The following is a 25,609-nucleotide window of genomic DNA, read 5'->3' on the forward strand; positions in this document are numbered from 1 at the left end:
AATACTTGTGTTCCATGTAATGAATGTTCCAGGCTACAGTTACAACCTAACTTAGCTACCAAATAATTGAGGTAAGTTATTGAATAATACCGTACTGTATCTTATAATGAATGCATTTGGGCTGCACAGTGGTTTAGTGCTTAGCATGTTCGCCTCCCAGCACTGGGGTCTTGGGTTCAAGTCCCTATCTGGGTGGAGTTTCCATGTTCTCCCTGTGTCTGCGTAGGTTTCCTCCGAGGATCCAATCCAAAAACATGGAGATCAGGTAAATTGGATACTCTAAACTGCTCTGGAAAATTGACTACTCTAAATTAATTTGTATATGTATGTATAGGTATGTTTGTTTTATAGGATTGTGTGTGTCTAAAATGTATGTATGATTGTGCCCAGATATGGATTGGCACTCTGTTTCTGTCCTGGGTAAATGATGCCCAATGCCCGATGCAGTCCTCCAGGTGGACGTTTTTTTCCAGTTGAGAGTACGCTGTGCGCTATTGGCTGCCCCTTCTCACCGGTGTGTGGATGAATGCAAAGAACCAATGGTTTTGTGTAAAACGTGTACATTGTAAAGCATTGGGTTTCTAAAAAGTGCTAAAAAGCTATGTAAGTGAAAGTTCATTCATTTAATAACTAAATAATAAGCCAGCTGATCTTAACGCCACTACAATACACTACAATAGGTTTGTGTCACATTACAGTTCTACAGTATAATAGAAACTAATAGTACTGGAGTTCACCTGAACTCCAGAAGTTGATGCACTGGTCACCTTCACTGTGGCTGACATCCACTGTTACCTTCCCTCACCGATAGTCCATCAGTACCTCGGACATGGGCATGCATTATTGAAGCCATTCATAATGATTGGAAAAAAGGGGTCCATGCATATTCATTCAGCCTTTCATGTGCACTGCTGAATTTGAAATATGCCGGTCCTCAAAGCCGCAGTGATGCTCCGATACACATTTGTGCGGAGAGCTTCCTTTCCTTTGTATATATTTCCGAGCAAAAAAAATGTCTTTGTTATTTTGATATTCCTATATCACCCTCCTCTCTTGTGAAGGTGATATTGAAAGTTAGTCAAGCTTTTAAAAGTCCAACTCCGCTCTTTGATAAAGACAGAGATATGAAAACTAATAACGAAAGGATTATGAAAATTGGATTCAATGCTGATGAATAAAAATGATTCTCCTCTGCTGTTGATTCAATTGCGGAGATGAACAGCAGCTACGATATTAAAGGCGATAGATAAGTGAACTAAGCTGAACGGTACCTGAACAGGCCCACATCCATCACGCTTCTCCAGAGTTAAAAGCTGATCTACTGTCAGCTTGCTTTGCCTTTGAAAACCTACCAAAGATATGCGAAGAACGATGTCTGATCTAAGACAAGGTTTCCTACCATGAAGTGTTTCGTAATTAGGGGATGGGTTTTCTTACAGCTTTTGACAGATTCAAATCTATATTTCATCTATATTTCTTTAAGTGGAAGCGTGGGAAACGTAGAAGCTGAGAAATGCACAAAACAAAGCATCTCCTATGAGAATGAGGAGGGGAAAAAAAGAGGCCAGAAAAAGAGGTGTCCACAAGAATAGACCAAAATGAAATGATGTAGCATGCTGCATGGGGCTCTGAGCCGATATAATGGCATCTAAAGTGCATTTCTGAAAGAATGGAACAGCTCTCAGAACGGAAAGTAGAAAATGTACCACCAGTAGCTGCAATATGAAACAAAGTCAAGTCAACGGGGTGCCAGGAATGACAGACTTCTCCAAAAAAGAATGAGACGGAATGAAATATAGGCGGCTATGGTGACGATAAGACTCATAATAGTGGTGAATAAACTGAGAGGAAAAAGACAGATGTACACTGTAGGGGTGTAACTTTATACCCAAGTTTCACACCACTGTCTGGGCATCAGGGATTGATATAGGAGTGTGGTAAAACATTAAACCTAGGTTAAAGAGATGTAAACACATTAATTATATTATATATGTGTATGCAATGAAAAATTAAGAGACCACTTCATTTTCTGAATCAGTTTCTCTGATTTAGCTATTTATAGGTATATGTTTGAGTAAAATTAACATTGTTGTTTTATTCTATAAACTACAGACAACATTTCTCCCAAATTCCAAATAACAATATTGTCATTTAGAGCATTTATTTGCAGAAAATGAGAAATGGCTGAAATAACAAAAAAAAAAGATGCAAAGCTGTCAGACCTCAAATGATTCAGAGAAAACAAGTTCATATTCATTCAAGTTTTAAGAGTTCAGAAATCAATATTTATTGGAATAACCCTGTTTTTTAATCACAGTTTTGTGCATCTTGGCATCATGTTCCCCTCCACCAGTCTTACGCACTTCTTTTGGACACTTTATGCCACTCCTAGTGCATAAATTCAAGTGGTTCAGCTTGGTTTGTGGCTTGTGATCATTTTTCTTCCTCTTGATTATATTCCAGAGGTTTTCAATTTGGTAAAAAGTGGTCTCTTATTTTTCTCAAGAGCTGTATATATAAAGATGAGTTTATTAGGAACAACTGGACCACCTCTAGCTTGGAGATGAGTGAAATTCAGTGGGGCCTCTAGATCCTTCACACCCATAAGTAACTGAAGCTGGGGTCCCAGCTGGTCCCATAAATGCTCAATTGACAATAAATCTGGTAACCCTGAGGCTTCAATCTGGCAGGCATATTTCTGGGCAACCCTTGCTGTGTGTGGGTAAGCTTTATCCTGCTGTTCCTGCAGGAAAATGAAATCTATATCTCCATAAAAGTTGTCAGCAGAGGAAGGCATGAAGATCTGTAAGATTTTCTGGAACAACACTTTTATGAAGATGTGGATTTCATTTTCCAGCAGGACTTGGCACACTGCCCACACTGCCAAAAGTACCAATTGATCTTATTATATATTATTCTAACTTTCTGAGACACTTATTTTTGGATTTTCATTGGCTGTAAGCCACAATCATCAACAATAAAATATATAAAAGCTTAAAATAGATCACTCTGTTTGTAATACATCAATATAATATGAGTTTCACATTTTGAACTGAAATAAACTGAAATAAAGTAATTTTTCAATGATATTCTAAGGGTTTTTTTTTAGATGCACCTGTAGCTCAAGAACAGTGGAGCACAGAGAACTCCATACATACCTTTCATCACCAAATTAAATATAATGTACTTTTCTAACAATGAGTTTATTTGAGCAAAATCAGCTTTTCAAACCAAAAAAAATACATTTTTGATGAGGGTTGCTAATACAGTCATTTTTAAGTATAAGCAAATGGGTATTTTAAGTGAGCCAAAGCTACCTACTTTCTTTTCATACTTCATTGGAAAGTAGCAGAAAGAAAGTTCAAATCCCAGCTTGGTGTCTCCAAAACCCTTTTGATGGTCAGTGTAAAAAAGAAACAGAGGGAATGAAGAAGTGACAGCGCACCTTTAGAGCCTCCTTCTCTTTCTCCACCCGCTGGAACTCGAGGTGCTCTTTGACCAGGGTGGCCTCTTTGCCAGTGATCTCTTCTTTGAGCTGATCAATCTGGTGGGTCATGAGCTTCAGCTTGCGTTTCATCTCTGTGATCTCGTCCTGCAAATACACACACACACACACACACAAAAACACACACACACACACACACATTCACACGTAGACACTGATGTGAGAAAATTAAAAAGAGAAACAGAGAGACTGGTACTTCAATTTAAAAATATATTAAGCTATATTTTGCTTCTATGATTGGGAGATTTGATTTAATTCCTGGTCATGCAGCTTGCCATCAGCTGCCAGAGCTCTGAGAGAGCACAATTGGCCTTGCTCTCTCTGGGTGGGTAGATGGCGCTCTTTTCCCACATCACTTCTAGGGTGATGCTGATCAGCACAAGGCGTCTGTGAGCTGATGTATCAGAACCGAGTTACTGCGCTTTCCTCCGAGTGTGCTGTGATGCTTCTTGGCAATTCTGCATCAGCAGCAGTTGGAAAACAGGTGGTGTCTGACTTCACATGTATCAGAGGAGGCATGCGCTAGTCTTCACCCTCCTTGTGTTGGGCTCACTAGTGATGAGGGACATACAGCTGAGTAGCCGTTGAATGAGTGGGACAATTGGTCTAGCTAAACTGGGAGAAATGAGTTTCAGGAGGATAATTTAAAAAGTATATGCAGAGAAACAGATACAGGACTACACATTGTAATTATAGAACTACGAAAGCTAAAAAAGACAAAAAATAAGAGTAGAAACATGGGAATGGCATTACTGTATTTTTCACACTATAAGGTGCACCGTATTATAAAGCGCACTATTAATGAACGTCTGGTCTATTTTCAAATGTAAGGCACACTGGATTATAGGGCACATTTAAAGAGACACTATAAGGAACTTCTAATGTAACAGGTCTTGGTGCTGGGTGTCTGGGGGATGAGTAGCTAAGTTAAGTAAAGCTAAGCTAAGCTAAGCTTTTAAAAGTCAAACGAGTGCTGGATGTTAATCTACACAGATTTCTCTCCTCTAAACTGTTTATTTAGGTGAGTAAAGTGCTTTTGTTTATTTACAGTACGCTTAGATTTTCGAATTTCTCCAGCACTAAGGCAGGAGCATTAGCATTAGCAGCTAACTGTTAGTGGGTAATGCTAATGCTGCTCCAGCAACACTAGCCAGGGTTAGAAGCAGGCTACAGGCCATTAATGCTCACCTCTGAACGGCGAAATAGAGGTTGCTGGAGAACTAAACTGAAATTCCTGTGTAACGCTGTACTTCAGCGGAGGGGCTATACTGCTCCTTAAAACCTGACTGGTAAAATTCATACACAAGACGCACCGGATTATAAGGCGCACTGACAATTTTTGGGAAAATTAAATGATTTTAAGTGTGTCTCATAGTGTGAAAAATGCAGTAATTGTTGCCATTCTTTCTCGCAACATTTAAAAGACGCTTAGGCACTAAGGATACCAAATGAATTCAGTACCTATACCCTATTCTTTCACAGCGATGCCTTTGTAACGTGTGCAGCATGTGGTTTAGTATTGTCACTGAAACACACATCGCTTCCACAACAACCCCCCCTCTTACCTCACCCCAACAACATTTTAAACAGCTTCATTGTAAGACTTCTTGTAACAGACACTCAGAAGAAGACCTTCTCCATCAGAGATAAAAAATATATATAAAAAACACACATACGCCAAGGTGGGTATTGCACAGACATGAGCAGATGCATGTTCACACATACACACAAACACAGGCAAACAGATGCATACACTCAGATAAGGACACACAAACACACAAACGCATTTATGCGCAGATACAGGAAGACACTCACACACTCTTCCTAACAGATTGCTGTAAGAACGGCAGAGATAAGCACTTAGGCAATAAATCTTAAGTGTAAACACACACTCCTCACACACTCCGAAACCTGCGCTGAGAGAGCGGCATCTAGCACCTGCATCTACGGCAAACCAAACAGACAAGTGCAAATAACACACACACATACATACATAAACACTCATACACACACACACAAACACACACACACAGAGCAGACGTGTGAGCAGGGGCCCCAGCATTAGTTCAAAAAGCAGCCCATTCCCGAATGCAGCCTTATCACACAACAGCTACAAGGTCAGACTTCAGACAGAAGGCAGCTGGGCCAGAGCGGGACGGGGTATGGGTGGGGTTGGGTTGGGTGGTATAAGGGAGAGAGGGGGGGTGGCATTTGCACTTGGCAGATTCAGGTATGATGAAATAAGGGAGTCGAAGAGGAAAAGGAATACAGAATGCAGAGATTGTCCTTTGAAAATGCAGCTGAGGCTAACGCTTCTCGTGGCAAGAAGTGGCACAGCTCCACAGCCGATTCTTCTTCCACTATCTTTTTTTTTTATATGAAAAAAGAGGACATCAGAGATACTCATTAAGTGAAAGTACATCCTTAAAGCTTGGCCCACACTTTAGGATAAATCGGGCCAATTATAAAGAAAGATCTTCCCAGATTATCCTGTACTTTGTAGTTCTATAATTACAGATTGTAGTCCTGTATCTGTTACTCTGCATAATTTATTATCTATTATTACACCACAGTTAGTTCCGACCCTGAAATGTGATTGGCTGAGAGGCATTCTATGAGTGCCGTTATCAGCTGGTAATGCACTGTAACCGAAGCTCTCCATGTATTACTCCACCAGTAGAGCTGCACCGATTAGTCGATATAATCGACAATGTCGATTATAAAAATGTGTCGACTCCATATTGTTCATTGTCGACTAATCGTTAATTTGCAGAACTACACAAAGCACTGGGGACACTCTAACAGTTTACAGTCTCTAAAAGTGCCCAAACACAACATATTACATATTTTCTCACTAAATACCGCTACTTTCCACATTTAAAGGGCACTTAATCCCTTGTTCAGTTGTTTCTATCGCTTTAAAGCGAAGACAGAAAAAGCAAGAAACAGAAGGCGTAACCACAGCAATCAGAGATGGAGGGCATGGGAGAAATAATCATTGACTAATCTGAAAAATAATCGCCCAAAATAATCCTTAGTTGCAGCCCTAACCACCAAATACATGTAACTTAGTACCGATGCAGCGCTTACAAGCCAAACATCGCAGCTGTTTATAACCAAACAGATTTTATTTTCTAATCCTCTTTTACCTAAAATCTTTTAAAACAGCGATAATGGAACTGTGCAACTTCTATGCAAATTCTAGTGGATGTTACGGCTGATCAGTGTTTGTTTGTGTGTGTGTGTCAGAGTGGATGTTCCACAATGTGTGCAACAATAACACAAACGGGTACCTGAGCTGCAATGAGGTTCTTGCTGTAGACGTTGCGGTCGGTCCGGACCGCTTCATAGAGGTTCTGCTGCTGGTTCAGCTTGGTCTCTGCTTCAGCAATCTTCTTCCTGTACTCAAATATCTGCATCTGCTGCGCTTTGATCTCCTCCATGAGTAACAACACCTGCGAAGAGGAAGATAGGCCATGACTCAACACTGTGAAAGGTGTAGCTTCAGAAAGCTGGAATATTGAGTTGATTTAACATTAGAAATGTATTCATTTGCATCCATTAGAAAACATAGGAAAGTGAATTTGCTGCAGGAAACAGAGAATGGTTGTGCTAAAGTGATTCTCACTGGTACCTAAAGAGTTGCTATACTATAGTTTCTGTTTTTAAGGTGTTGCTCTGTGGCTGCTATGGTAACAGGTTTGATAAGATTGATTGATTGAAGTTGTGTATAAGTGTTGGTTGCTTTAGTAAAGCTGTTGGATGCTACTTGGTTGCAATTGTAATGGGTTGGTTGGTAGGGTGTTGTTAAGCAGTTTCTGAGGTACTAATTGGCTTGTTACTAGGTGTTGCTATGATATAGCAGTTGGTTGTTATGGTAATTGTTGCTAGGTGTTGCTATGGTATAGATGTTGGTTCCTAATTGTTTGTTATTGTAAAGGGTGGATTGGTAAGGTGTAGCTAGCTGTTGCTTTGGTATAGCTGTTGGTTACTAATTGGTTGTCATGGTAATGGCTGGTTGCTAAAGTGTTGCTAAATTCTTCCTATGGTGTGGCTAGGCTGTTGCCAGGTTGTTGCTGAGTTTTTGCTAGGTGCTGCTATGATATCGCTGTTGTTTGCTAGGGCGTTGATGTGGTATAACTGTTGGTTTCTAAATGGTTGTTATGGTAATTGTTGCTAGGTGTTGCTATGGTATAGTTGTTGGTTACTATTTGTTAGTTATTGTAAAAGATTGATTGGTAAGGTGTTGCTAGCTGTTGCTTTGGTATAGCTGTTGGTTGCTTATTGGTTGTCATGGTAATGGGCTGGTTGCTAAGTGTTGCTAAGTTCTTCCAATGGTGTGGCTAAGCTGTTGCCAAGTTGATGCTGAACTGTTGCTATGTGCTGCTATGATTTAACTGTTTGCTAAGGCTTGCTATGGTAAAGGTGTTGGTTTCTAAATGGTTGATATGGTAATTGTTGCTAGGTGCAGATTTAATATAGCTGTTGTTTGCTTGGGCATTCCTATGGTATAGCTGTCGGTTTCTAAATGGATGTTATGGTTACTGTTGCTAGGTGTTACTATGGTATAGATGTTGGTTACTTATTGTAAAGGGTTGTTTGCTAAGGTGTTGCTAGCTGTTGCTTTGGTATAGCTGTTGGATTCTAAATGGTCGTTATGGTAATTAATGCTACGTGTTGCTTTTGTATAGCTGTTGGTTTCTAAATAGTTGTTAAGGTAATTGTTGCTCGGTGTTGCTATGGTATAGATGTTGGTTACTAATTGTAAAGGGTTGTTTGGTAAGGTGTTGCTAGCTGTTGCTTTGGTATAGCTGTTGGTTTTTAAATGGTTATTATATTAATTGATGCTACGTGTTGGTTAGGTATAGCTGTTGGTTTCTAAATGGTTGTTATGGTAATTGTTGCTAGGTGTTGCTAAGGTATAGCTGTTGGTTGCTAATTGGTTGTTATGGTAATAGGCTGGATGCTAAAGTGTTGCTAAGTTCTTACTACAATGTTGCTAGGCTGTTTCTAGGTTGATGCTGAACTGTTGCTAGGTGATGCTATCTTACAGCTGTTGGCTGCCATGGTGTTGCTGAGTGGTTGCTATGGAAAGGAGTTGGTTGTTAAGGTGTCACTCTCTGGTTGCTGTGGTAACGGGTTGGCGTTGCTATGGAATTGCTCCATACTATGCTATCCGTGTTTTGGGTAAAACATCAAGGTAATTCATATAATTTTGGAAAAACGATTCAACATGCAACTCTATAACAACCAGGTTTTCATTAAATGCCAATTTTAATTAAAATGGTCCTTCTTGTTATTGTAAATCCTGTCGGGTGGTCAAAAGCATGCATGCAAGTTATTAAACTGGGAAAATATTATTTTTCTGCAGTCTGAAATCTTCTACATATAATAATAAATAGTCAAAATATTTTTTTTTTATTATTTTTCTGAACAAAAATCAAACAGTATTTTGATGATGACCCAAGTATGACTGAATGTTTGTGTTATTTATTGTTTTCTATACTTGTGCTGCTGAATGATTAATAGTCTGACGTGTGATAAATAGATTTAAATGTTTTGGTGATACTATAACGTAATAGGGTCATTCCAATAAAGCTGAGCTGAGCTGACAAATCAGGAGAGAGATATGGCTGTGATCTGACTCATGTCACAACTATGACAGCGACATCCATCATTTCCGATCATTATTCCTACTCTTTTTTTCTTTTTCCTCTTCCTCCTCTTTCCTCACCACACACACACACATACACAGCCCACCATGTTGCCTCGACAGCCGCACAACCCTAATGGAGTCGATTTGTGCTGGGGTGGCCGACAAATCCGCCAGAACTTGTTCACTTGTTCCACAGCGAGAGGCCTACACTGTTTCAATGGAGGCTGATTGAAACATCAGCCGAGTGTTTCCCCCCCCACGCTCTGTCTCTCTCTCTCTCCGCAGCACTGGCTTTGTCAATGCGAGACATTATACGTCAAATTAAAAGCTGAATAGAAACAGAATTACATGGATTTGCCGTATTAAACCGCTACGGAACGCGCAGACGCTAATCCAATCACGGAGAGCCGGGTTAAATCCAAATGTCAAAGTCGGGGCAAAAAGAATCAGATCCATAAAGAGAAAGAGGTGAAGTTCAGCCTGTTTCTTTAACAGCTTTCAAATCAAAGGAGCAAGCTTTCAAATGTAAACAGAAACAGCGGGAGGCTCACAGACAAGTCTGCTCAATGCTAGGTGAAATATATAGAGCTGTAACTGATGTCTGAACAAATCATGCTATTGAACGCTACATCTGAACTGTGACTCTATAGCTATAGCTGTGGGCCAAACGCTCCAAATGCTGGTGCTTAAACCTGATAAAAGATGGCAATAAGAATATCTGCTTACTAATTGCACAAGTAAAACATGCTAAATAGTGTTTATTAGCATCAGTAAAACATGCTAAATAGTCTTTATTAGCAACAGTAAAACATGCTAAAAGGTGGCAAAGCAATTCCGCCTAAAGATGCAACAAAAAAAACATGCTAAATAGACACTTAGCGAAAGAAAAAGATGTCAAAGATTTCTAAGTAAAGATGCCAACAGTATAACATTATTAGCATCAGTAAAACATGCCAAAAAGTCTTTATTAGCATCAGTTAACCATGCTAGAAGGTGGCAATGCATTTCTTAATAGCTTAGATTTCACTTAATAGTCTTTATTTAACAAAAAAACAAGCTAATCAGACAGTTAACTCGAGAAAAACCTGCTTAAATATGTCAATAAACATTTCTAAGTAAAGATGCCAACAGTAAAACATGCTAAATAGTCTTTTTAGCATCAGTTAAACATGCTTTAGTCTTTATTAGTATCAGTAAAATATGCTAAAGTCTTTATTAGTGTCAGTACAACATGCTAAAAAGTGGCAAAGTATTCCGCTTAAAAATGCCACAAGAAAAACATGCTATAAAGACAGTTAGAGAGAGAAAGATGTCAAACATTTCTAAATAAAGATGCTAACAGTACAACAATATTAGCATCAGTAAAACATGCCAAATAGTATTTATTAGCATCAGTAAAACATGCTAAAAAGTGGCAAAGCATTTCTGCTTAAAGAAGCCATAAGAAAAACATGCTAAAACATTAGTTAGCGAGAGAAAAAAATGTCAAACATGTTTAAATATTGTAAACAACAGTAAAACATTATTAGCATTCGTAAATCATGCTAAAAGTTGGCAAAGTATTTCCGCTTAATAGTATTCATTATATGCCACAAAGAACATGCTAATCAAACAGTTAGCATAAGAAAAACATGCTAAAAGATGTCAAAAAACATTTCTAAGTAAAGACACCAATAGTAAAACATGCTAAAGAGTCTTTATTAGCATCAGTAAAGCATGCTAAAGTCTTTATTAGCATCAGTATCACATGCTAAAAAAAATTATTAGCATCAGTAAAACATGCTAAAAGATGTCAACAAACATTTTAAGTAAATCTTCCAACAGTAAAACATGCTAAATAGTCTTTATTAGCATCAGTAAAATATGCTATAGTGATTGTTAGCATCAGTAAAATACACTAAAGAGTCTTTATTAACATCAGTTAAACATGCTAAAGTCTTTATTAGCATCAGTGAAGCATGCTAAAAGGTGGCAAAGCATTTCCGCTTAAAGATGCCACTAGAAAAACATTTTAAATCAGAGAGTTAGTGTGAGAAAGACATGCTAAAAGATGTCAACAAACATATTTAAGTAAACATTTCAACGGTAAAACATGCAAAATATTCTTTATTAGCATCAGTAAAACATACTAAAGTCTTTATTAGCATCAGTAAAACATGCTAAAGTCTTTATTAGCATCAGTAAAACATACTAAAGTCTTTATAAGCAAGTCTTTATAAAATAAAAAAAAACATGCTAATCTTGTGTATGGCTAGCTGATCAGTATAAAATAAATGTCCAATCTACGGTACTATTTTGTACGACTAAAAAAAATACATGACAAGAAACAGTTGAAATGCCCTTTAGGTGTAAAGTTCTACTGATATTACATATTATATTTCTACTGAAAAAAACAACAGGAAATATGTGACTTCTAGATCTACTAGTACAGCAGTTTTATATTTTTTATATTAGACTTTTAAATCTGTTTAACAACTAACACAGCTCAAGGCTGATGCCCTTAAATAGTCTCCAACATGAATACACAAGTAAGCCTGTGCTTGTATGTGTGTGTGTGTGTGTAGGGTCGAGGACAGCATGAGAAAAATCAATGTTTAATATTTCCCCACTATGTCAGGAGATAGTCAAGTGTCCGTATCCCAACTGAATAATGGCCATTATTACATATTTGTGCTGTTTAAAGGCAATTGATCTCCTCCACATCAGAGAGTTATCACCATTTAGCTGCCAGACTGATGACATACGCTACTAATCTCCATTTAGCATCAATTCCACATGTTTCAGTTAACACAGCAGCAGCTGACCTACACGGTACATTTTAAACAGCAGGGATCTTTCCTATCAGTGAATAAAACTAATCAGAACTAGAAGTGTGTGATGCGTTCGGGTGCTTATTGAAGGCTGTATATATCAGATGTTTAACCATTAAATCTTAGGGGTGTAATAAAATATAAATACTTTGTTTTGCGATAGTGCATACATTTTCAAAAACACAGTATCCATTTTTAACCATTAGTTAAAATGTGAAGATTGGTGTCAGAAGTGGTTCATTTAGTGTTGTGTTTAAACCTCGACCACTAGAGAGCAATGTTGTGCTCTGTTGGTTAAAAATAATAACTTATCTTTTTCTTTATAGGATTGCAAGATATTGAATTTTAACCCCTGAATTATGATACGTATCATCATTTTCTTGCTAATAAACAGCCCGACCTTTTTTCCCCATTTACAACCACTTTTCCATATATAAATATGGAAACATATATAAATGAAATGTATATAAATGAAATGAAATGAAATGAAAAAGAAATATAACAAATAACATAAATTAATATAGGTTATAAAAGCGTTGGAGTGTAAAAAACAAGAATAAATGCAACAGTTAAAATCACGAGAAAAAAAAAAGAATAAAATGTCAACATAAAAGAAAAGCAATCAAGCTGTCTTCTGAACTCAACAGTAATAATGACGTGTTTACACTGCTAAATAAAACTGTTAAATATAATCACCATGCTCTGTAAACCTGGTAACATAATTAATATGCATTAAAATAATGTGCTAAAGTTTTCAGATTTACTGCTAGGCCTACAAAAAGGATAAAACTTCTAATGTTCTAATGTTCTAAATGTTGTTCAGACACTATCCCAGGAAAAAAAACAGAAGGAACATTTTAAAAAGCATTTTTTTGCACTGTAAGGCGCAGAGGATTATTAGGCGCACTATCAATAAACGTATACACAAGGCGCACTGGATTGTAAGGCGTATTATGCGACACTAGTAAGGAACAGGGGTGTCACCATGTTTCCCTTCTAATTCAGCAGGTTTTGTTGGTGGGTGTTGGTGGTAGGGGGGTAACTAAGTTAGGTAAAACTAAGCTAAGTAAACAAAATTGTAATTCTTAAGTCAAGAGTGCTGGATGTTAATCTACACAGATTTTTATCCTGAAAACTGGGTGAATAAAGTGCTTCTGTCCTATTTACAGTAATCTTAGATTTCCAGACTTCCACTAAGGCTGGCATTACAGCACCATTAGCATTAGCATTAGCAGCTAGCCGCTAGTAAATGCCACCTGACAGTGCTACACTGAGGAACCGAGAATCTGAGTGCAATATTAGCTAGGGGTTTGTCCCACATAGCGTGTTTTAACACAGTAAATGCGCAGGCTACAGTCCAACTCGGTTAGAGGCTCATGCTAATGCTGCTTCAGCAGTGCTAGCCGGGGTTAGCAGCAGGCTACAGGCCTATAATACTCACCCCTGAACGACAAAAGAGCACTTAGCGCGGTTAGCGGCTAATGCTAATACTGCTACAGCTTTGGTGCTGGAAAACTAAATTAAAACTCCTTTATAACTCCTCCATATTTACTGCTCCTTACAACCTGACTGGTAAAATTCATAAACAAGGTGCACCAGATTATAAGGCACACTGATGATTTTTGGGAAAATGAAAGGATTTTAAGTGCGTCCTATAGAGAAAAATACGGTAGAATTCAAAGGTATATGTGACCCAACACTGCTAACATTTCTAACAATAGCTGGTCAAAACAAATTAGAAGTAGTAGGCAAATTAAGCCATGCTAACTTGGGTCTATTAGCGATTATACATTAGCCAAATTAGCATGTCTGGACGAAGCATATCTCGAATCTTCATGAAGCATCTACCCACTCTAAATTAGCTCTTTTTTACTTAAACGTCTACAAAAAAGGCACAAACTGCTGATCAACTGCCTCATTAGCCACCACAGCTTCCCAGACGACTGAAAAAAAGGCTAAGTGGAAAAACTCTGCATGATGCTCAGTGTTTAAGAATGCTGCTTGTATGAACAAGAGAGGACTATCGATTTATCGACCCGCGTTTGTGCTTGTGATGGCATTTTTTTTTTTTTACAGTCTCTTTTGGGCAGTGGGAAAAAATCCTCACGTCTTTAAAAGCTCGACTCCTGAGAGGAAAATTGGAGCTAAGGAGGCCATCAGAATCATTAGCTGAGAGAAACGATTTTACAACAGTCTGGGCTCGTTTCTGCTCTCTGCTGGGTGTTTTCACATCAAATTAGCAAGACACCACCTCACAGAACTCCCTGCAAATAACTAATATGAGCTGAGAAAAGAGAAAATGAAGAGCAGAAAGGTTGGAACTAGTAGCAAAAGCAATTTGTGTGCAGGGAATTAATGCAGAGTTAACGCAGGCTAACCAGATCATGGCAGCACTTTTGAAAATTTGTTAAAGGCTGAGAGAAGAAGAGGTTTACAACAAATACTAGATGTTCGCACTGAAAAAAGATTATATCTTAGCAAGAGTAATCCTCTTAAATGTGGTCTAAATATTTCTAAATTGGAAAGTAAAATAACTTTACAACAAGAAATAACTTATTTCCTAACTAATTTGTACTTGTGATACATGTCTTATTGTGTTGGGAGATCCTTTTGCTTCATTCAGAAAACATATAACATATAAACATTTTTCAAGGAATAATTACAATCAAAAAATGTTTAATAAAAGCAAAAATATTTGCCAATAGAATACAATACTTTTAATAGATTAAATGAGACAAAAGTAAGACAAATAAGTTTAGAAAATGCAAAACATTGAAATTTCAGATAATAAACTACATTTAAAATGTCTTTGCCGTGCTAGGGAAGCTAAACATTCAGATATTAGCTATCATCGTTAGCACTGTAAAAGGTTAGCATTGTTAGCGATACTATATGCATTATTTTGTATAAAAATACCACGTAAACACAGACACAGACAAATGTTGAACACAACAAGTGAGTTGTACAATGGTCCTAAGTGGTCCAGTGGTCTAAAACGCTGCCACTATGACTGGGAGATTGCTGGTTTGAATCCCGGTCATGCAGCTTGCCATCAGCTACCGGAGCCATGAGAAAGCACAATTGGCCTTGCTCTCTCTGGGTGGGTAGATGGCGCTCTTTCCCCTTATCACTAGTACAGTGATGTCGATCAGTACAAGGTGTCTGTGAGCTGATGTATCAGAACCGAGTCACTGCACTTTTCTTCCGAGTGTGCTTTGATGCTACTCGGCAATACTGCATCAGTTGAAAAAGAGGCAGTGGCTGATTCACATTTATTGAAGGAGGCATGGGCTGGTCTTCACCCTCTTTGTGTTGTGGAATTACATAAGTAGCAGCTAAATGGGTGGGATAATTGGTATAACTACATTTGGAGAAAATATGAAGAAAAAAGAAATATTAAATAAAAAAGTGCTAATTAACGGTATAACACTACTGCCTTTACTAGTGTTAATGTGTGGCGCAGCCATCTTGGATTCTGAAGTCGTAGTTGGTGAGACTCTCCCAATTTTCTTTGTAGGAAATTCAACCTGCAGGAGTCAAATCTGTGACATCTGACTTTCACATGGAATGCAGCACATGCCCTTCCCGAATGCCCCACCCATTTTATGTAAAAGCAGACCCTCTAGTTTTACTGCCGACATATGTCAATTCCAAATTGGCAATTCCAATTCTGGCAACACGCAAGAAATTCACCTGAACACACCTCACTTCCAGACCACCACACCCATCAGTGTAGATCTATTCCTGAACTCTGATGCTATTTTAGTGGTGCGGGCACAAAGCATGAAAATAGACTGTAGGCAGGGTGTATAGCAACGAGCAATGCGACGCGCCCTGCACAGGGTATACGATAGGGCCCATGGTGTCACTAGTATTTCCAATTTAATGCTGGCACTCTGACTTGCACTGTTGGCATCCTGCGTCTTTTAGTTCAGCGATGTGCCTCCTCTCAAAGTCTGTCAAATGAGCAAAAGGGCTTTGAGTGTGTCGTACAGTCATGTCTAGCAGTCAGCAATCTCTCACCAGGAGGTACACTACCCAAAAATAGCTTTTTGTGGCATAAATAAAAATCAAGACCACACCCGTAATCATTTACATATCCTCATCTTGAGTTTTGCAGCAATCCAGAGCGTATAAGAAAGCTGAGAGGGGTTTGCTTGCAAAATGTGTGTATAATGTACCATTTATGGGCAAAACATAAAATAAATGGTGAGGCTGCCTTTTGATTTTATGCTCTGCAATTATGCAGCTCCCTCCCACAGGAAAGTCATGAGGGATGTATTTCACAAAGCAGGGATCTTGTGATTTTTATGGGTGCTTTATTCTTTTACCATTTTTATCCCTCTTGTTTTACGGCTCACATTTTCTTTAGTTATTCATGAATTGCACGTTTGATTTGAATTGTATTTTTACTGATTTCACACAGTAAAAAAGTACAAAAAAGGCTCAATGGTTCATCTTACTATGCTGCTGTTCTTTTAATTCTAATCAAGCCACTTTGTGCTACATTGTATATATAAAAGTGGCTATAAAAGTATGTTTATCACTTTTACTGGACCCAGTTACGATCCCTGTGGGACTTTGCTTTGCCCAGTATCTGAGAGAGTAAACACAATCCTCCCACATCCTGATTACTCCCACATTTAAAGCCCACTTCACCAACTGGACACATGTACGGCTACTTGCTACTGTGTAGGCATCTGTTTCCATTTTCCTATAATAAAGCACAATAAAGGACACCTGCTCATTCATAGTTTTTTTGTGTGAAATAAAAGGGAATTTAAATGAAGAGTGTATCCTGCTTTTGTTGGAGCAACTGTCTCTACTGTTCAGGAAAGTCTTTCTAACAGGATTCAATTGCATTCACAGCTAAAAGAACCCCCCCTCATCCCCAACTCCCTCACAAATCCAAAAAGTACTGGACTACATTTATACTTGGTCACTTCATGAGTTTTCAGTATCAGGATTGATCGGAATACGACCAAACCACATTAAGAATGTGTAAGAAGTGTAAACACACTAAAATGCGTTTAAAACAGATCCAAATATACAGTAATTGATTAATAATTTATTTGGCAACCCAAACTCCTTCCAGTACAACTGAAACTAAATTGTATTTAGCATATTCCGTCTCACACAGCAATTGGATTCAGCTGAATATAAATGCATCTGCAATCCTATTAGGCTACAATCCAGATACTAGGCACTCATGAAATGACCAGGTCTAAATAAGAAACGGTACCACTTTAAAATAAGATTACATTTATAAAGGGTTTATAAATGGTTTACATTAATAATCAGTTATAACACATATGTAGAAAAAGCAACAATATAGATGGCTGTGGGTTCACTATTTGGCAAAAAACAGGTCTACGTACATTTCTAAGTATGTGTTATATCTTATTATTAATTATTTTTGAGGCATTTACAGCCTAATTAGTAACTATTAATAAACGAATTGTAAACCATTTATAAACCCTTTATGAAGGTAGTCTTATTTTAAAGTGGTACCTAAAAAACTTTAAAGAGAAACTGACATGGTATTATGTCACAACAATGAATGATTGAGATTTTCTGATATTTTCAGTGAAGTTTGGCATCAAAAACAAGCCATTGCTCGGTCATTAGTAATTAATTATTAATTACAGTTACTGCTAAGGACATGTGTAAAAAGAGTACAGTATTTTTCGCACTATAAGGTGCACTTAAAAACCTTTACTTTTCCCAAAAATCAACAGTGTGTCTTATAATCTGGTGCGCCTTATGTATGAATGCATGCATGAACCAGTCAGGTTGTAAGAAATAGTAAAGCCACTCTGCTCAAGTACAGAGTTATACAGGCGTTTCAGTTGAGTTCTCCACCACCGAGGCTGAAGCAGTATTAGCATTAGCCGCTAGCCGTGCTAAGCGCTAGCACTTTCGCCATTCAGAGGTGAGTATATCGGACTGTAGTCTGCGTGTTTACCGTGTTAAAACATGTAGACACCCCTGTTACTTACTAGTGTCCTATAATTAGGGTATTTGCACATTTTTAAAGCTCAATTTTAATTACTTTTAAGACCTTTTTTTATACCTCTCACAAGAAAAAATAATAATACTGTGACTGTGGGGAAAAAAAATGAAAAACTAGGTGATAGTACACAAAAAAAGTTTTACTGAATTTAAATGAAAAAAAAAATAATTCAAATAACTATAAAATCAACATAAAAGTGCCCTGTTAAAAAGCCTTTTTTAATTACTCACTACTTTCCCACTCACTAATAATGGCAGAATAATTGCCATGTTCCCTAGATCTCTATTTGCATTTTTTGAATTTGTCAGTAATTAATGCAATATAACAATAATAAGCAAACAAAAACATGATTAAAATTGTTAGACATTTTAACTGGCTTGAATGGCACATCAATTAATAAACCATTCACATGCCTACATACACTATAATTAGCTTCAATTTAATAAAAAGTAGTAGTTATGAATAAGAAGTACAAAAACGCCTGTGTTATATTTTAGTGTTTTTTTTTTTCATGGTTATTTAAACATGCAATAAATTCCTTGCTTATATTTTTCACATTCCTCATTTTTCCTCAGATATAATTTAATGCCTCCCCTCCAGACAAAATTCCAGACATTTTAAGACATTTTGGACCTTGAATATATGAAACTTTTTAAGGACCCGCGGGTGATAATGCGCCCTATAAATTGATGCGCTTTATGTATGAAAATAGGCTCGAAAATAGACGCTTATTGATGGTGCACCTTATAATACTGTGCGTCTTATAGTGTGAAAAATGCGGTAAAGAGAGGGCATTGGACTGATAAAGCAAAATGTCCTGTCTTAGTTGTGTACACTGTAGGGTAACATAACTTAAATTCAACAGATGTGTTGGATTGCAGCTGATTAGTTGTGAGACACACTCAGTTAATTTATGGACTATCAACTTTCTTGTATATTTTGAGTTAAATTGAATTAATTCAGCTGAATTATACTATATTAAACTGCAGTGATTTGAGTCGCTTCACTGAAACACAGTGACCTTATATTTGTGCAGCGCAACCTTGAGGAGTTGAACACATTTCCCATTCCCTTCTGTGATGATCTGTTTGGATACAAGGTTTTTTTTTCACTTTGTTCACCATCAATATGTAGTCATTCCCCCTCGCTACTACCCCTGTGTGTTCACCAGTGATGGTAAAGTTACTTTGAAAAAGTAATCCGATTACTGATTACTCCTTTAAAAAGTAACTTAGTTACTTTATGGATTACTTGATTTTAAAAGTAACTAAGTTACTTTACAAGTTACTTTATTAGTTACTTTAAGCAGCTGCAGACACCACCTCCCGCCGCCTTAACATAAACATTATAACCAGTTTTGCCAATACTCCCTTTATTGGAAAATGCATTTTTAACAGCAATAATTTATCTCTATTAAGTTGAACTATTTCCTAAAAATATATATATTTTTAATTAAAAAAAAATAATAACTTAACATATTAAAAAAAAATAAAATTAAATATGGTCTTTCTTGATTTTACTAAACATAAATACTTGTTTTTATAAAAAATATATAAAATAAAGAAATTCTTTCTTGACCTGACATATTTAACACTGTAAAACTGAACATTGAACCTGTTGTTCTCTGCAGGGCAGCAAGGAGTGGTTTTATAAAACAGAACCGTGTATATGGTCTAGACCAGGGATCACATATTTGCAGACTGCGGTCCAACTACTGAGAAGGATTTAATTCTGACAGCGTTCATTTAAAGCACCGGAACTTTTCTTGTCTTTACGGTATGTGCGCTCTGCGCCACAGTGAACTTCCAATCACGTGTGGTGTAAAATCTTTAAATGCTCTCCTCTGCCAATCAAATTTGTGGCAGACTGCTGCCCTGGCTAGTGAATTGGGACGCGGCCGCCAAAAAAAACGCCTTTATAAAGAGATAGGGAGCCCGAGAACTGGCGAAAAACGAAAACGGGCGGAAACTAAAGACACGCCGAGCGCGAGAGAGAGAGACAGGGGAGAAAGCGAGACGCGTGTGATTGGGGAAGAGCGGAGGGGGAATGGGTAAGGGAGCGGTGTGTGTGTGTGAGGTGGAGAGAGAGAGAGAGAGTAACGCACAGTGACTTAAATAAGTAACTCTAATCTGATTACTGGATTGGAAATAGTAACGCGTTAGATTACTCGTTACTGAAAAAAAGGGTCAGATTAGAGTAACGCGTTACTAAGTAATGCGTTACTGACATCACTGGTGTTCACTTGTTATTTTTATTGTAGTACAGCTGCCTGGCTTTAACCTGCAGAAAAAAAAAAACTAGTTTTACAGTGTAGCGTATTTATTTACCTTCTGTGTGAGGTCGCTGGCGTCGTTGATGTGTTTGTCTCGCTCCTGCTCCAGCTGAAAGATTATTTTGCGCTGCTTCTGTGCCTCGTCCTTGTAGGCCAGAATCTCCTGGTCCAGGGTCTTCTTCGTCTGCTTCTGCAGCCGCACCAAATCCTGCTGCTTCTCGGTGGCGTTCGCTGCCTTGATCATGTTCTAAATGAACGCGAGCACAAACACACAGACAGCGTGTTTATACAAAAGATTAGACGCTACCTTGTAAACATATCTATTGTGCACGATTCGAACAAACATCGCCTTTTTCTCTCTTTTTTTGTCTTTTTTTGTTGGAAAGATGCAGATTAAAGAAAGCCAGAGCAAACAAACAAAAGCTAGTAAACAACAAACAAAGCCGCCCAAGTACAAACCAGTCTATTCTGTCAGTGGTCTAATCTTGAAAAGATAAAAAGCATAATTGGCCACTTTGGTGGAATGAAAGGGTTATTTTCATCCGCAATGCATCAGTGTAAAGTAGATCAAAGGAAGCGCTCTCAAGGGTAGAGCCAATTTCAGGAGCCACGTACGCACGCCAGTGTCTTTGTGTGTTGAGCGTACCCGTGTATTTAGCACTTTGCAGGGAGCTGTTGTCCTCACTATTGTGGAAAACGTTCTTGTTTTGACTGGGTGGGAGCTGTTTGGGTAAAATACCCTCGTTACTAGTGGGTAAAACACCTTTGTAATAAAAACAAAGCTTTAATTTGTGAATTGGAGGCACAGACATGTTTGCTTTTGGTTCGTAAAGTCAAGATTGGGGTCATGTTCCCCCAACTAAACTAAACAATGATAAATTTATCCTAAATTTCCTTTGGGATTAATAAAGAAAGCATCCATCCATCCATCCATCTAAATACAGTAATATGTGTAATACAGCAGCATTTACCCACAGGCCCTCAGAAGCAAATGGAAACAGCCGAGAAGGATATAAAAACCACCGCGGTGTGTATGTGCGGGGGGCAGCATATTCCCAGTGCAATTAAATATGAATGGCCACTCATCTCCATATCCACAACAATACTGAAATATTCAGGAGCTCAGCCGTAGATGAAGCTACCTTTTCGCCTGATTGTGAATCTCACCTCAGTTTCATAACTACGTTAAGAGAGTGAGGGCATCCTCGGCTCCAGCTAAGTCTGAGCACTCAGATAGAAATTTCAGCCGGGGTCAGTAACTCTGGACTTGTATGCATTATGCTTCTCACAGCGGGACGCTGTTAGCAGACTGTGCCGTTCGAATCAGTGTTGTTTTTTCACCTGTTGGCACTTCATCATTAACTGAAAGCATTGAAAAGTGAAAAAAAAAGATTCAAGCTATTTTGAAAACTGAACTGTGGGACAGAAATTTGGGAGCATCACAAACTTTGTAAAAGTAAACATAAAAATATGTTTAATATTTTAAAGGTTGCGAAATACAGTAGGTCTCTCTGAGTTGTACATACATACAACTCTTTATTAACCACCATTGTCTGCAGTAGCTGGTAAAAGAGAATACTCAAATATTCAGTCGATCAGGAAAAGCACCCGTGTCTACTTCAACCTGTGAATTCATATTCATGGCCCCGCCCAACTTGGATCGTGACCTGTAGCTGAAGCCAGACAGCCAGGCAGGTCTCGTCATATAGGAGCTAACAGTGCTAGGAAGAACGTGGCATAAGTTCGTTTCTGTTTTATTTGTGCAAATAACACATCAGTGTTCTATGATTTACCCAGTAATTCAGAGCTGAAGAACAAATGGTTAGAATTTGACCATGGAACATCACTATAGTGAGGCACAATTTAGATAGGTAGGTGTATTTTTAAAACAGTAAAAGCCCTGGATTTTTACTTTCTGGACCTGGACCTGAATTATAGGTTTACAAAGGATCTCCGGTGGATTTCGCGTTTTACAAAGACTCTAAGACTAGATCAGTGGCTGAACTGATCTTAGCAGGGCATTACACATGTTGTAAAGTAACATATAACATTGCTGTTATTTGCTTAAAAAATGTTTTTTTTGTCTCACTGCCTCGCAATGCTGTTAGCCAATCAGAGGCGATATGTTTGCATGTATGAATATTCATGAGCAAGAGCCAAAATCCTATCCCAGCTGGCCACTAACATCAACAGACTTTAATTTTAGGTTGAATGTTGGTCATGACGTCATATGACAGAAATTGTACGTCAGGATAACATCTAATACTCTTATGTGCCTGCAGGGATTATTTCCCCCCGCCCCCATAACTGGGGAAAATGCCTTTTAATGCATAATAAATGGATCCCTAGTCAGTTGTCTCTCACCAAGAGGTAAACACATTGAACCTCCTGCATTAAATGTGCTCTTTTCTTATTTGGGTGTTAGGTTTTTTTTGTCTATTTCATATTGTTGACTTGTTGGTCAAGGCTTTTATTCTCTAATTAATTCTTTTATTCTGCTAATTAAATGTAGGTTACACATAAAAGCTTTAGCACTTTAAATGCACTACAATTAATTAAGTGCTTAATGTGAATCTAACATGTAAAATATGATATTTATGAACGTAAGACCATCATACTGGCCCACGTGTACCTTGTGAAGAGTGTCTTTCTCCCTGACCAGTTCGTCCATCTTCTTCTTGTAGCTCTCCATCTGTTTTTTCGCAATCTCCATTTCTGAGGAAAAACAACAAAGATGAATGTTTTAATACCTTCCCCTTCAACCACCCCTGGAGGCGGGATCTAGTGCTGATCTCTGCATTTCTTTTCAAAAGCTTCCTCTAATAAGACTGTTTTTAGAAGTGCTTCATGCAAGCGCATGAGAGGCCAGCATGAAATAATTACACAACTCAAAAAACCCATTATTTTTCCTGACTGGAGGCCAAGGCTTGGAAAAGAAAGAAAGCATGGAGCACGGAGAGAAAGAGAAGGAGAATGGCAGAGAAAATCACTGAACATGAACTAAATGACCGGCAGATTGTCTTTATGCACTTGGACATCCAGGCATTTCATCATGAGCCCCTGGAAATCACACTTAACAAAACTCAATGGAAGTACTAAAAAAAATCTGTAAACTGTGTGAATTTTAAGCTTTATATCCTGCTGTAAACGGTTTGTTGCTTTTCTGTAATTTCTGTAAGAAATAATTTATTTGGAATATTAAGAATGAGTTTGTTAGTGTTACTAATCTCCACTTAAGCATGTGAAGATTGATAAATGACTGTGCTGATCATTTATGTTAAAGTTACTAAGCTCCACTAAAGCATGAGTAGACTGATGAATCTGAGCTCTGTTAAAGCATGAGTAGACTGATAAATCTGAGCTCTACTAAAGCATGAGTAGACTGATAAATCTGAGCTCTACTAAAGCATGAGTAGACTAATAAATCTGAGCTCTACTAAAGCATGAGTAGACTAATAAATCTGAGCTCTACTAAAGCATGAGTAGACTAATAAATCTAAACGCTACGAAAGCATGTGTAGACTGATAAATCTGAGCTCTACTAAAGCATGAGTAGATTGATAAATCTAAACTCTACTAAAGCATGAGTAGATTGATAAATCTGAGCTCTACTGAAGCATGAGTAGACTGATAAATCTGAGCTCTACTAAAGCATACGAAGATTGATAAATCTGAGCTCTACTAAAGCATTAGTAGACTGATAAATCTGAGCACTAATAAAGCATGAGTAGACTGATAAATCTGAGCTCTACTAAAGCTTGATTAGACTGATAAATGTGAGCTCTACTAAAGCATGAGTAGACTGATAAATGTGAGCTCTACTAAAGCATGATTAGACTGATGAATATGAGCTCTACCAAAGCAGGAGTAGACTGATGAATCTGAGCTCTACCAAAGCAGGAGTAGACTGATGAATCTGAGCTCTACTAAAGCAGGAGTAGACTGATAAATCTGAGCTCTACTAAAGCAGGAGTAGACTGATGAATCTGAGCTCTACTAAAGCATGAGTAGACAGATAAAGCACTGTGCTGCCCAACAGTTATTCATCTCAAAGTTAAAGAGACCTACTAAAGCATGAGTGGACTGATAAATAAAAAAAAACCTAAATGAGCTTTAAGCGTTAGGAAAGTGAAAAGCAGGCACTCATATTGAGGCAAGGTTGAGGCTGAGGTGTACTTTCTCGTTCTCTGCGAAAAACCTCCAAACCCTGTTGATATCCACTTGGACAAAATGTCATTTTAAATCGTGATTTTTTTTTTCCCCTCAGTTATCCGAAAAGGAACACGTCCAATTCGTCTTAGAGAAGGGACATGCTGCAGAAGCATTTCAGCCTGACACAGCCTGAGGGATGATGAAGAAATCCACCAGTGCTCCTAAACTGAACCCGTAAAAAGCTCCCACACAATCGCTCTGCATGACCTGGTCTCCTACCCTTAAACCATCATCCTAAATGCTTTCATATATGTGTGTGTGTGTGTGTGTGTGTCTGTGTGTGTGTGTTTTTCAGCACCGTCCCATGGTTATTGGATTGGGATGGTGATGATAGCGAGAGACGATAAACGAAACAACGTTATTATGACTGCTGTAGCTTTCATTGCTCTCATTATCTTTATTGTTACTGTTATCTTACTATTGATTTCTTTGGGAGGAGGTAATAAAGGAAGCTGTGAAGAGAGAGGGGGAAGAGAGCAAGACACAGCGAGAGAGACACATAGTGAATTAGTGTGGGAGTGAGTGAGTATGAGTGCTAGAATAAAAGCGATAGAGAGTGCGTAAGTGTTTTATGAGAGACTGTGTAACAGAGAACAAGAGAGAATGTGTGCTTTGGCTTCAGACGCTCCGCCCACAGGGTTACACGAAAAGTCCGATATTAACTCTATACTGAGCTGGCTACAACTACCATAATGCTTTGTCAATTGTTTACTGAAGGAATACTCACACTGGAGGGAAACAAACTTCCCAGATAGCCGAAGAAACAGCCCGAGCTCGGCTGATGTCTGGCAATTTTGGGTGAGACTCGCCATCAGCCATGCGGAACTGTGATGAATGTAGTTTATACTTGGCAACCAGAGAAGTTGGCACAACTGGCCATATTATACTCAGCAACCAGGGCACTGGTACAATACAATCGGTTCAAGACAATTGTTGTATATGACTTGATGTTCAAGTCTTGAGTCTGTTGGATACAAGTTTAATACAAGTCTTAGGTTTCCAAGATGCAAAACCAAGTTGACTCTTAAAACTCTGGGGTGCCAGTCCAAATTCATTTGTCAGGCGCAAGTTAGAATCTAGGATTCGGTCGCTGAATTAGAGCTGAAAGAGCTCGTTGCAGCGCGTGTTCAGAGTTGAAAAA

General features: G+C 38.2%; 1 protein-coding gene across 3 annotated transcripts in view; it reads right to left on the reverse strand.

The window, feature by feature from the left end:
- Positions 1–25,609, reverse strand: part of cfap58 (cilia and flagella associated protein 58) — a 193,310-nt gene that overhangs the window by 131,043 nt on the left and 36,658 nt on the right. For all 3 annotated transcript variants that reach the window (XR_007428101.1, XM_049469848.1, XM_049469849.1), the window contains exons 8-11: positions 22,889–22,971; positions 20,312–20,503; positions 6,799–6,960; positions 3,446–3,592 (exon numbers count right to left, since the gene is read on the reverse strand). Coding sequence is in view for 2 of the 3 variants with exons in the window: in XM_049469848.1 (XP_049325805.1) it covers positions 3,446–3,592; positions 6,799–6,960; positions 20,312–20,503; positions 22,889–22,971 (584 nt within the window). In the remaining variant the exon portion in view is untranslated. The remainder of the gene's footprint in view (positions 1–3,445; positions 3,593–6,798; positions 6,961–20,311; positions 20,504–22,888; positions 22,972–25,609) is intronic.

The sequence above is a fragment of the Astyanax mexicanus genome, chromosome 21 (genome assembly GCF_023375975.1).
Source record: "Astyanax mexicanus isolate ESR-SI-001 chromosome 21, AstMex3_surface, whole genome shotgun sequence".
Taxonomy (NCBI): Eukaryota; Metazoa; Chordata; class Actinopteri; order Characiformes; family Acestrorhamphidae; genus Astyanax; species Astyanax mexicanus.